The 11,578-nt window shown below is 59.8% G+C and overlaps 4 protein-coding genes across 4 annotated transcripts; 1 reads left to right on the top strand and 3 right to left on the bottom strand.

Annotated features, from left to right (window-relative positions):
• Nucleotides 1-66: 66 nt before the first annotated feature.
• Nucleotides 67-1,424, top strand: FA10DRAFT_298505 (putative vacuolar ATP synthase subunit E). Its single transcript, XM_025524607.1, has 5 exons — nucleotides 67-301; nucleotides 376-458; nucleotides 552-866; nucleotides 933-1,070; nucleotides 1,143-1,424. Exons 1-5 carry the CDS (start codon nucleotides 170-172, stop codon nucleotides 1,153-1,155), a joined length of 681 nt encoding a protein of 226 aa, XP_025380270.1. The 5' UTR covers nucleotides 67-169; the 3' UTR covers nucleotides 1,156-1,424.
• A 65-nt stretch (nucleotides 1,425-1,489) lies between these two features.
• FA10DRAFT_277001 (hypothetical protein) lies at nucleotides 1,490-5,773 on the bottom strand (the record flags this gene model as incomplete). The annotated part of the gene is made up of 3 exons (XM_025523347.1): nucleotides 3,924-5,773; nucleotides 1,657-3,850; nucleotides 1,490-1,579 (listed from the first exon to the last, which is right to left on the bottom strand). The coding sequence occupies exons 1-3, from the start codon at nucleotides 5,648-5,650 to the stop codon at nucleotides 1,490-1,492; spliced, it is 4,011 nt and encodes a 1,336-aa protein (XP_025380269.1). The 5' UTR covers nucleotides 5,651-5,773.
• A 245-nt stretch (nucleotides 5,774-6,018) lies between these two features.
• Nucleotides 6,019-8,481, bottom strand: FA10DRAFT_236392 (Flavocytochrome c). Its single transcript, XM_025519072.1, has 3 exons — nucleotides 7,995-8,481; nucleotides 6,311-7,926; nucleotides 6,019-6,226 (listed from the first exon to the last, which is right to left on the bottom strand). Exons 1-3 carry the CDS (start codon nucleotides 8,187-8,189, stop codon nucleotides 6,166-6,168), a joined length of 1,872 nt encoding a protein of 623 aa, XP_025380268.1. The 5' UTR covers nucleotides 8,190-8,481; the 3' UTR covers nucleotides 6,019-6,165.
• A 248-nt stretch (nucleotides 8,482-8,729) lies between these two features.
• Nucleotides 8,730-11,574, bottom strand: FA10DRAFT_247154 (hypothetical protein). Its single transcript, XM_025519442.1, has 2 exons — nucleotides 11,327-11,574; nucleotides 8,730-11,253 (listed from the first exon to the last, which is right to left on the bottom strand). Exons 1-2 carry the CDS (start codon nucleotides 11,522-11,524, stop codon nucleotides 8,986-8,988), a joined length of 2,466 nt encoding a protein of 821 aa, XP_025380267.1. The 5' UTR covers nucleotides 11,525-11,574; the 3' UTR covers nucleotides 8,730-8,985.
• Between the last annotated feature and the right edge of the window lie 4 nt (nucleotides 11,575-11,578).

The raw sequence follows: 11,578 nt of genomic DNA, 5'->3' as shown, positions 1-11,578 counted from the left end.
TGCGCGGATTGGATTTCCACAAAAGGAGGGCACATGGCATCCAATTCCTGTCACTGCTCTAGGGGCCCTGGAATTACCATCTCGAATCACCAAGCGAATCTAATCGGCTCCTCGGTGTAGCAGCAGAACAAACAAGTGCTACTCCTCACTCGACCACGGACAGCCCACAATGTCGCGGCCTATGAACGATGACGAGGTGCTGACAGAGATGAAGAAGATGGTGGCCTTCATCAAGCAGGAGGCCATGGAGAAGGCGCGCGAGATCCAGGTCAAGGCCGACGAGGAGTTCGCCATTGAGAAGGTGAGCAGCACCAGCGATCCTCTGAAAGCCGGACGCAGAACACAGCTGACGCATACTGGTGGGGGATTGGGTAGGCAAAGATTGTTCGTCAGGAGGCACAGAACATCGAGGCGACGTACGAGAAGAAGAAGAAGCAGGCGAGCGTCGCCCAGAAGATGTGAGTTTCTCTTCTCGTACGGGCGTTCCTTCGAGTTCATGATCCATTTCAAGGCTGACCCACTCGCCCGGGGTATTTTGATGATTTCGCCAGCGAACAATCGAACCAGACGAACAAGTCTCGGTTGCGGGTCCTGCAGACGCGCGAGCAGCACCTCGATTCGCTTTTCGATGGCGCCCGCCAGCGCCTGACGGACCTGACAAAGGACCAGGCAAAGTACGGCGAGCTGCTCAAGAGCCTCATCGTTCAAGGACTGCTCCAGCTCATGGAGGAGAAGGTCGTGGTCACGGCACGGTCCAGCGACGTGGAGCTCGTCAAGAAGGCGGCAGGCGAGGCAGAGGCTGCATACAAGGATAAGAGCGGGCGCTCAACAAAGATCGAGGTCAAGGAAGGCCTTCAGAAGGACTGGTGAGTCCGTCTGTCAAGCGTCAAAGTCAATTTTTGCACTAATTCCACCTGTGTCTTCTCTCGCAGCCACGGCGGTGTCATCCTGACGGGCCATGGAGGACGGATCAACATCAACCAGACACTGGACGAGCGCCTTCGCCTGCTCGAAGACCGCATGCTGCCCGAAATCCGAATGGACCTCTTTGGTCCGAACGAGAACCGAAAGTGGGTCTGGTCTTTCCCTTTTCTATCTCAGCTTGCATTCCGCCAGTCTTCTAACACCCTTCATCTCGACAGGTTCTACACCTGATACACAGGCCCTCTTCTATCATCGGATTGCTCGTATGGTATTTCTCGGACTAAGGCTTCTTCAACAGCGAATTGATCTCCTGAACAATCTCTGCCGCCAGCCGGGCATTCTCCGCCTCAAAGTCGTACCTCTTCTGATCATTCTCCCTGGCCACGATGAGTTTGAAGTTGCTCGCGATCCGGCTTTGCTGCTTGCACGACACGACTGCCCCGATGGGAAAGCTGGCCGTGGCGCTGTGCGTGTTGTAGAATGCGCGGGTATCCGTGGGACTAGAGAGAGTGCCATTTGTTGTCAGTTGATAGAACAAGAGCAAGGAACAAACTCTTGCGAGAACTCACATGATGTGCAGCCAGTCGCCGTCGATGGTGAGGATGCGCTCATGCCTGCCCAGAAAGCTTGGCATCTTTCGGTTGACCGTATAGGACTGTCACGGATAACACATGAAGTCAGTAAATGATCATGAGAAAAGAGAGAACAGGAGGAGACAGCAGACAGTCGCACCTTGTATGTCGAAGTAATGTCCTTGGTCGAGTTGTACAGTCGGGCACCCTGCTGCCCAGACTGTTCCAGAAGCAGCTTCGTCTGGCCTGCATCGTCGACTGCGCCCGGCCCACCGAGTCGCTTGAAGATCGAGGCGTTCGGATTCGTGCTTTGGCCATTCAGGACTGCTCTGCCTCCCTGCGGCAGATCCAGCGTGCTTCGTCTGACGAGAGCTAGGTCGTGGTTGCCCTGCAGGGACTCGACGGTGCGATCGAGGGGCACGACGGTGTCGTCCCTATCGGGCACCACGAGGGCCCAGTGCTCTGCGTCTGCCAGATGGCGCTTCTTGCAGATCGTCTCGAGGACATCGGCAAGATACATGTCCGAAGGCACCTGCAGCGTCGTCTTGTATCGGACCTGGTCGTTTGGTGTGATGAGCACCCGCAAGAAGATTGGGGCTGAAGTGGGTCCCGCGGCAGAGGAACGCGAGAGGGTAGACGAGGTGAAGATGGGAGTCCCCTGGACCGAGACGAGCGAGCCCGCTGGAGCGTTGCCGGCCGTGGCAGCCAGTCGTGCAGAGGGGCCAGGAGGCATAGTCGAGGGATTCTGAATTTGCCTCTGGTCGAGCTCCGGCGCCTTTGCCGGCGTGGCTGTCGGTGGCTTCAGCGATTGCTGCTGCTGGTTGAAGACTTGCTGAGGCGGTGGAACGTTGTATAGAACCGTCGATTGCGTATTGCTGGCTCTCTTGTGATAGTCATCGACCGATGCAAGGTGCTGCTTGATCTGAGCCTGTGTGGCCTCGCAGATTGCCAGCTCGTCAGCGCCGAACTTGCCCACCTGAAGCGAGCGATCGATGGCGGGGTAGTCGTCGTCGACCTCGCCGTCCTCTACAATCCTCAGGGTCCAGCCGAGAGAGCTGAGCCGGACTCCGCGGTCTTCCTCGCTAGCATCCTCTGCTAGTCCCTCGTCCAAGGCTGGCTTCCATCCTTCTTCGACGTAGCAGTAGAGCGAGTATCCGATGAGCTCCTCCATCGTGGCGTCCCTACGCACATTGAGCGTCATGCTGCGCTTCTTTCCATTGAGTTGCAGCGCTCCACTTCTCGTCTTTCCACCGGGCGCAGACGTCGAATTGCCGCTCTTGGCCAGTGGGAAGTAGATCTCGACGTTTGTGCTGCTTCCTCCCGATACGCTGCTGCCCGCGACGCCCTTGTAGAGCTGGGTGAATGCATTGGTGGGGCCATCGCTCCTCGTTCGCAGCAGGGCGCTGAGGGCAGAGACGTTGCCTCCTGCCCCACCCGACTGCCGTCGCACCGGCACGACGGGCTTCTTGAGCGAGGCAAACCACTGGTTCTGCAACTCGATGGCGTGGCCGTTCTTTAGTTCTCGCCTCGACCGCTTCTTCGATACCGCCGAGGCAGGGTTCATCACCTCCAGTGCATTTGGCGTCACTGCCCTCGAGCTGATGGCTTGGCCGGGTGGGTGAAGGGCTGGAACGGCTGGCTCGTCGGTCTCGCCATCGATGGCTCCGTTGCCCATCTCGAGCCCAAGGGCGGTCCGAATGGGCGCTGCGTCGGCCTCTGCCCGTGCCGATGATCCAGCGCGAAGGAGCGGCTTGTCGTCTTGGATGTCCTCGACTTCCTCCTGGTTGTCCCCATCCGCATTCTCATCCTCGCCTTCGTCTCTTCTCCTTCTCCTCCGTCCTCGCTCAGCAGCCATCGAAGAAGCAGCCATCGAGCTGCCGGCCGCATTGACCCCCCTCTGCTGGTCCTTGTCGAGGCTTGACACGGTGCTGCCATCCTCCTCCACAAATGATCTCGCAGCCGAGCTAGTCGTGTCGCCAATGCTGCTGGCCCCACCGTCCTGGTCATGGGGATACAGCAGTCGATTTTCTTTAGACAGTGGGCTGATGCTCGACTCGCTCTGTCCGTACAGGTTTCCTCGCACGGGCATTGTCTGGGCAGCTGACGAAGGCATCGCGCCGTCGAACGAGAAGCCACCAGCACCCCTCCCTGCTCCGGCAGCTGCGCCGCCACCGACAGCGGTCTCGTCGACCTCGTGCAGAGGACCAAAGGTCTTCGACCGGTGCAGCGTTTCGTTCGCTCGCCGATCCGACAGCGCCCTCGGCCTCGTCTGCGGCGGCGAGGCGAGCGAGAAGATGGTTGAGTTGCTCTCGGTCCTGCCCATCTCTGATGGACCCCTCTCCGAGTAGGTGTCGCTGTGAGAATTGTAATGGTCAGCTTCGCTGTTCTTCCTTTTCTCCTCCATTGCCAAGAATAAATACTACTCACAAGTCGTACGATGAAGACCTCCCTTCGGACGTCAGGGTGCCCCTCCTCGAAGACGAGGAAGGCGCTGCTTCTCTCGCGGTGCCGTCGCTTCCAACACTATCGCGCTGCTGCTCGAGGTGCCTCTTGAATGCGTCGCTTCTCCTGCGCTTCTCTTCTTCCCCTTCCTCCCCTTCTTCTCCTATTTGCCCTTGCAGTGTCGACGAGCCGATTCCCAGATCGTCGTCGACCGTGGACCGACGAGCGCGGCCGACATCTGAGATGCTCTTGCTTCGTTCCAGCGTCTTCGGACCTCCTCTCGGCACGCCATCGTCGTCGTCTGCAGCACCACCAGCAGACGAGAGGTTCTCCCGCACGCTCGACGCCCGTCGAACGCTCCGTGCCGGTCTCGTCGGTGGTGGCGTTCTGTCGAGCCAGTCAAACTTGTGCTGCCTCGCCGTCTTTGGTGTCTGAAGCCCTGGCTGCTGCTGTTGCTGTTTCTGCAGCAAATCGGCCTGGACAGTGGAAGCATCCGACGACTTTGGCACGCGCTCCTCCTCGGTCCTCTCGAGCGCAGTCCCCACAGCAGACGAGATCTTCTGCGGGTGGCTGCTGCTCCTGCGCCGCGGCACTTTCGGTGTCCCCTTGGGCGCGGTGGACGTAGCGAGGGTAGACTTTGAATCGCCTGGAACGGCATCACGCATCGGGTCGGCGTCGAAGGAGCTGTCGTAGGTGGATCCCTGTACTGCTAGCGCAGGGATCTGCATGCTGCTGCTGCTGCCACTGTCGCCTTCGCTGGTGCTGGGTGCAGCACCAGCACCAGCACCAGCACCAGCAGCAGCCATCGTCGGTGGGAAAGCAAACCCTTTGGCGTCTGAGCCCTCCTCAGCAGGCTTGGGCATCGAGCCGGCCCTTGCTTTCGATCGACGCTGCTGGCCCTCCTCGCTCGGTGCGCGCCGCCCGCTCACGCGCATTCCCATAGCGCCCGTCCGGCCCGGCCCATAGATTGTCGTCGTGTACCGCAGGCCGCCGGCATTCTTGCTGTCTCCTTTGGCAGCGGCCTGCTCAGCGCCTCCGAGACGATGGGGGCCAAAGACGCCCGTCTGATTCGCACCACCTGGCCCCATGGCCGCCGCAGCCGAGGAGGACGAAGCAGACGCAGAGCTGGAACCACTAGCAGCCGCAGCAGCAGCTGCTGCTGCAGCTGCCGCTGCGCCCGGCGGAAGATCGGCGTGGGGCAGTGGCGAGTAGACGTTGGCGAGCTCGGGCTGGTAGCGCGCGCTGTTGAGGCCGGCCATGACGATGTGGCTGTCGGGCGCGAGGGGCGGCAGCGTCGTCAGCGCCGGGCTCCGTCTCTCCCCCGCCCCTGCTCCACTGCCACTGCCACTGCCACCATTGCTGACGCCATATCCGCCACTCCCATTCCCATTTGCGTGTCCGAATCCGTATCCGTGCCCGTTGGAGAAGGCGCCTAGGCCCGGTCCCGCGCCCGACGCAGCGCTGCCCGTGCTCGACGAGGCACTGCTGTTGTTTGCGTGGTGCCCGGCGCCAAAGATGTGCGACGAGCGACGGGGCACACCACCACTGCCGCCTGGTGCAGCCGAACTGCTTGACGAGGCCGCCGCCGTCGGTGGCAGGTCGGTGATGTCGGCAAAGGACAGCACGCGGGGCCCATAGTGGTCGTCGACGCGGCGCAGATAGGCGAGACGCAGCTGGTAGATGGCATAGTCGCCATCGACGAGGAGCGACATTCGTTCCGGTACACACACGCGCACACTACCCTCTTCTCTCCTTCAGAGTAGGGAGGAGTAAGGAGGGAGCAAAGGGAAGAGAACGAATGGGGAGGTCCTGGCTGTCGATGGGATCTGTCGATGGGATCTATCGATGGAATCTGCCGCGCCTTTCTGTCGAGATTTTTTTTTTTCCTTTCCTAATTCTCTTTGGTGGCTTGTGCGGGGCGGCCCCTGCCTTACTTAGTGCAGGCGCTAGTCAGACCAATGTGGCAGTAGTGAGAGCCAGCATCGGGCAAGGCAAAGATAGGAAGGACATATGAGATGAGAACGGCAAAGATTGGAGACAGTGTATTCATTCGCTCATTCGTTTACAGACAGTGGGACAGAGGCAAAGCAAGAAAGAGGTGGATGGAGGAGGAGAAGAGCAAAGAACGCATCGATGGCTAGATCAATTAATCGTGCTTTTTGAGGCTGTGGTGGTGTGCATGTGTTTTTCCCTTTTTTCATTCCTCAGCCAGCAGCGAGCTGGACATTTACTGCTTGACCTTGCCAATGATGCCCTGCTTGTAGTACTTGGCGACGACTCCCTTGTCGCTGTTTCGGGAAAAAGGCGGACGAGACAGTCACATCAGTAAATGCATTCGTGAATCAAAGAAGGCTCGACGGTAGATCACTCACTGCAGCATGTTGAACTCCTCTGTGGCGTCACGGCCCTTGTAGAGGAGGATGGCCTTGGCACCACCAGGGTGGTCCTGGAGGAAGCCAGTGGCGTCAATCACATCGCCGTTGACGGCAACCCAGACGTCGTCGTCCTTGTCGTGCTTGGCCACCTCGTCCATCGAGATCTCACGGAGCTCGCCCGAAGAGGCAGCCTTGTCCTTGCCCTCCTCCTTTCCGGCCGGCCGGTTGGAAGACTCGGCGACGGGGGCCGACTGGGCAGCCGCGGTGCCCTGGGCCTGGGGCGCGCTGTTCGACTGGCCTTGGCCAGCCCAGCTGAAGGTGAGGTTGACGTTCTGCGACTCTGGGTTGACGCGCACAGTCGTCTCGAGGTGCTGGGCGACCTGGCCAGCCCTTCCAGAGGCAATCTTGCCAGTGGAGATGCCACGGAGGAGGTAGGCAGTCGCCGTGTCACCGGCAACACGGCCAAAGACGACACAGCCGAGGAGCGAGGAGCCACCAAGACGGTTGGCGCCGTGCACACCACCGGCAATCTCACCCGAGGCAAAGAGACCGTCGATGGGCTTTCCCTGGGTGTCGAGCACCTCGGACTTGTCGTTGATCTCGAGGCCACCCATGGTGTAGTGGAGGACGGGGGTCATGAGGGCGACGTGGAAGGTGTCGTCCATCTTCATGTTGTGGTTGTGGAAGAACTTCTTTCCCCAGGGGCACTTCTTCTTGCCCGTCGCAATCTGGTTGTAGTCGTCAAAAGTGGACTTGAGCTTGTCGGCGGAGATGCCCATCTCCTTGGCGAGGGCGTCGCCCGAGTCGAAGCGCTTCATGAGGCCTCGGCCAGTGTAGTGCTTGCAGTGCCACTCGATTTCCTTGGACGCCTGGCCGTTGAGGATCAGTCGGACGGGGAACTTGTTGTTGTCCCACATGCGGCCAGTGACGTAGTCACGGTGGCCAAGCTCGTCGGCAAACCGGTTGCCCTCGTTGTCGAGCAGGAGACCACCGACGCCACGGAGCGCCTCGGCGGCGAGGAACTTGACCTTGGCGTCGGGCTCCTTGGGGTCGACGAGGCCCGTGGGGTGGACCTGGACCTTTTCGAGGTCGATGAGGCGGCCGCCAATGGCAGCAACCATCTTCTGGCCGTCACCGGTGCAGTGGTCGCCGTTGGTCGTGGGCAGGTGCATAAGGTCGGGACGGTGCTTCTTGAGGAGCGAGTTGACGTCGTCAAAGTCGGCGGCGTAACCACCGGTGGCGAGAACGACGGGGCCGTGCTCGCGGTGCGACTGGCCGCCAACCTCGTACTCGACACCCTGGACGGAGTTGTTCTCGTAGATGAGCTTGGTGACACGCGCTTTTCGGATGATCTGCACCCGCTCCGGCTGCGACTCGGCCAGGTCCTCGATCTTCTCCATCTGGGCGTAGGTGATTGTCATGCCGGGGAACTGGGCGCCACCTCGGTGCGTTCGCGGCTGCGAGTGGCCACCTAGCCGCGAGACCTTGGACAGGTCGAGGGCAAATCGGTCCTGGAGCCAGTTGACGGCCTCGCCCGAGCGGCCGGTGAGGACCTTGATGAGGTCGTCGCGCGCGAGGTCACGGGCCGACTTCTTGGTGTCGTTGAAGAAGATCTGGGGCGGCCAAATCAGCTCTCTTGTCTCTCTCTCTCTCTTTTCTTTCTCTTCAAGAGAATCCTCACCTTGGCACTGTCGGGAATGTCATTCTCAGCCTGTGTCGCTGTGCCGGCACCGTTGATGCCCGACGTCGCCTTTGTGCTGTTGCCGCCAAAGAAGGCGTTCTTGTCGAGCACGAGGACGTTTCCGCCGCGCTCGAGGATTGTGTGTGCCGCGCTCAGGCCACTCAGGCCTCCTCCAACAACAATGACCTTGGACATGGTTGCAAGGGGGGGATGGTATGTGTGCGTTCTTGGAGGGAGAAGGGGAAGAGAGACGTAAAAAAAGGGAGTGGTTAGAACAGTGGAAGAAAGGAGAGAGAGAGAGAGAAAGAGGGAGGGAGGGAGTGCTTATAAAAAGGACCGGCCAGGTGTCGTGTCGCCTCTTCGCTTTCAACGGGCCGGGGCTCACCTGCTTAGCTTTCTTTGTTACAGGCGGTCCAAGCAAAGGCTGCCGACTACTGACTGACTAGCTAGCTGGCCAGCGTCTCAGCGCGGCGCAGAGCAGCAGCACCAGCTCCAGCAGCACCCTAGGCAAGGCGGGGGAGCAAGGTCCATTTCTAATCGGCCACCCAATCATAAATGAGGGCTGCAGACACACTGGCAAGGTGCCTCAAGGCCCTGTTGCATGAACGTGGCCTGTGCTCGTAAAACGTTATGCAAAAGCAACCTTGCTTAATTTAATCTCTACAAAGAGAATAAGTCTCGCTCTGCCCTTGCCTTTTTCTGCCTTTTCCCCTTTCCCCGCCCTTGGTTTTTTGTATCTGCGGCACCTTCTGTGCGTGGTGCGGGGTAAAGGCAGGGCACTTCATTGGAATAGCTTTGACCAATAGCAGCCAAGGTTATTCCAAATAAAGCCCTCTCGGGTTCGGCTCGGCCTTGCTCATGTAATCTCAGGCAGACAGCCGCTGCCTCCTCCTCCGCGCTTGGCTAGTAGCATAGCAACATTCAGCCTTATCTTCCAAAAGAAAGAAGAGAGAAATGAATAAGAGAAAGCAACAAACAATGTATATAGAAATCAGAGATCAGCAAAGAAGAAAGACGTCGAGACAGGCAGCGGCGGCGGAGGCACGGCAGAGGGGATATCGACTGTCTCGCCCGTGAGATCGAGCAGCTTGACCTTGACGCCAATGTCGGTCAGCATCTGAATGTAGTCTGCCGTCTCCTTTGTCGAGACCATGCCGCCCTCGCCCCTCAGCATGCTCAGGCCGTCGGTCCACTCGCTGTACTGGCTTGCATTCAGGGCGACAAAGTCGGCCATGCTCACGTCTGGCGCCCGGAGCAGGCTGAATGTGAGGTTGCCCGTGGTAGAGTCTGCGCCGTTGCCCGCCGAGGTAGCATTTGCTGCGGCGGCAGACTGGAGTGAAATGTCAGTGACCTGGTTCAGGTCAATCTTTTCGGGCAGGTCGTCGAGCCCAGACCGTATCGGGCCCCTTTCCACCGCCTCGCAGTAGTAGAGGTACTTTTTATTAGGGCTCAGGCGGTAGAAACGCCAAGGTCGTGGATTGGCCTGGACGAAGCCCTTGCTGTTTCTCGATGCTGTAGGCGCGAGACCGGTAGAAGCGAGCGAATTGGACGGTGCGCTGCGGAACCAGGCGCCCTCGAGCAGGCACTGGATTCTCTGCTGCCGCACAAACTCGTAGCTCTCCCTGTACAGCCTCGCCCTCAGGTTGCGGATGCTTGGCTTGCTCGAAAAGTCGTCTTCCACCTCGAGTTCGCGCATCTGCCGGTCCCGGACGATGCGGTAGTCGGACTGGAGAAAGTCGTGCTCGACATCGTACCACGACTTTGTCGATTCATCGCGCAGGGCCTCCTTGACCTGGCTTCTCGTCAATGCGCTCACCCTCGCGAAGTCGCTCGCCGCTGCGCCGCTCTCGTACCACATGCGCAGGAAGAAGCGCAGCGCCAGGGAGTGGAGCCGGTGAAAGGAGAGGAGCAGGGGCTGGAAGCGCGTCGAGGTGCTGTAGCCAGACTCGATATCGTAGTGATCGCAGAGGATCTCGACGACCTCCAACGACGCCCTGCCCCAGGGGCACCGTCTCGACGAAGGCCGATTGACCTGCTCGAGGATGATCTTGGCGTAGGCCTCGGGGTCGTTCCTCACAAAGTGCTCGCAGCACTCGAGGCCGAGCCAGCCGGTCCGGACAAAGTCCTTTGCCACATTTTCGTGCTCGAAGCCCAACCTGCGCCACTTGAACTTCTGTGCCGTGCCTCCAAAGGACTGGGTGCTGCCTTCGGCCGTCGTTGTCTCTGGGATGCGCGCCTGAAGCCAGAGGTAGGAGAGGGCACTGACGTGGCGCTTGTCCGTCGGTGTCACCGAGGTGCGCAGACGGTGGTGTGCGACGCGGATGACGTTGATCTGGTACTCGAGAATCGACGAGGTGAGCTCTTCGCCCCTGTTTGAGTCCATCAGCCGTGCAACAGCCTTGGACACGCCCAGCCGCTCGAGCTCAGAGGTGAATGCGTCAAAGAGATTGTCTGAGACGTGGCGCATAAGACTGTTGATGAGACTGAGGCTATAGAGGCAGAGCGTCGTGTCTGCGCTGCTGAGGCGCTGCATGAGGGTGCTGAGGAAGTCTGGCTCCCTCTCCACCTCGCGGTACACGACATCGAAACCAAAGCGATAGACGCTGTTCGAACCTTGGACATCGCCAGCCTTTGCCTCTGTCCTCGCCGGGGCATCGCCCTCGGCGACGACCTTTCCCTCCTGCTCCTGCGGCGCATTGTCGGGACCTGAGACGACGAGCTTCTTGAGGATGGCCGTCGCAGGTCGGCAGACGTTGATTCGCTCCTGCGTGGCCAGGGTGTTGACCACCTTCTTGATGAATGCGCTGTCCAGGCTCTGCCACCCTTCGTCGGAGCTTTCCATGAGGTTCTGGATGCTCGTGAGGGTGTATGCGAGCGTGTTGCTCCCGCTCAATGTCTTGGAGATCTCCACGAGCTCTTCGAGCCCGCCTCTGTTGAGAAACTCGGCGCTGAAAGGCTGCTCGCGGATGAGCCGCTGGAGGGTATATGTGGCCATCTTGAGCGTCCTCTCATCCCTCGACGAGAGCTTGTCGACCATCTCGACGGCCTCGATCGTCGGCGAAGAGCACAGTTTGAAATTTCTCCCTGCGTCAATCTTTCTCGCCATGTTGGAGTCGTCGATGAGCTCCTCGTCCTCGTCATCGCGGAGCGCAAACAGCGCCGGAGGCTCCTGGACACCCAGGTGGGCATTGGCACACAGCTGGCGGATCACATCGCCCACGGGCAGGCTGGGGTCGATGAGCGCCTTGATGGTGGCATTCTAGAAAGGCACAAAAGACCATCAGCATCACAAACGAGCCTGCCGTATCACAAGCATGGACTTGACCACTCACGCGGTACGTGACTGTATTGATCTTGGTGCCATTCGGTGCGCCAGGCGTCTGGGAGCTGGACCTGCCCTTGGCCGTGCCCGCCGAGCCGCTCGAGGTTGGCCGATCATTGAGGAGGGGGGATCGCACAACGCCCGCCCCTGCCAGACGTGAGCCACTGCCGAGGTCTGGCGACCGAGGAGAAACCGTCGCGGCCGCCATTGGCTGGAGAGATGGAAATACCTGATAGGACGAGAGCGAGGGACGAGACGACAA

Source organism: Acaromyces ingoldii (genome assembly GCF_003144295.1).
Source record: "Acaromyces ingoldii strain MCA 4198 unplaced genomic scaffold FA10scaffold_1, whole genome shotgun sequence".
Taxonomy (NCBI): Eukaryota; Fungi; Basidiomycota; class Exobasidiomycetes; order Exobasidiales; family Cryptobasidiaceae; genus Acaromyces; species Acaromyces ingoldii.
The sequence above is the reverse complement of the archived record's forward strand: the minus strand, read 5'-3'. Positions and strand labels throughout refer to the sequence as shown.

Excerpts from the sequence above, each read along its gene's own strand:
- FA10DRAFT_247154 (XM_025519442.1), bottom strand. The coding sequence starts at position 11,524 with ATGGCGGCCGCGACGGTTTCTCCTCGGTCGCCAGACCTCGGCAGTGGC. Across the intron at positions 11,254-11,326 it reads TCAATACAGTCACGTACCGC|AATGCCACCATCAAGGCGCT; the intron begins GTGAGTGGTCAA and ends GTGCCTTTCTAG.
- FA10DRAFT_236392 (XM_025519072.1), bottom strand. The coding sequence starts at position 8,189 with ATGTCCAAGGTCATTGTTGTTGGAGGAGGCCTGAGTGGCCTGAGCGCG. Across the intron at positions 7,927-7,994 it reads ACATTCCCGACAGTGCCAAG|ATCTTCTTCAACGACACCAA; the intron begins GTGAGGATTCTC and ends TGGCCGCCCCAG. Across the intron at positions 6,227-6,310 it reads GAGGAGTTCAACATGCTGCA|CGACAAGGGAGTCGTCGCCA; the intron begins GTGAGTGATCTA and ends TTCCCGAAACAG.
- FA10DRAFT_298505 (XM_025524607.1), top strand. The coding sequence starts at position 170 with ATGTCGCGGCCTATGAACGATGACGAGGTGCTGACAGAGATGAAGAAG. Across the intron at positions 302-375 it reads AGGAGTTCGCCATTGAGAAG|GCAAAGATTGTTCGTCAGGA; the intron begins GTGAGCAGCACC and ends GGGATTGGGTAG. Across the intron at positions 459-551 it reads GCGAGCGTCGCCCAGAAGAT|CGAACAATCGAACCAGACGA; the intron begins GTGAGTTTCTCT and ends TGATTTCGCCAG.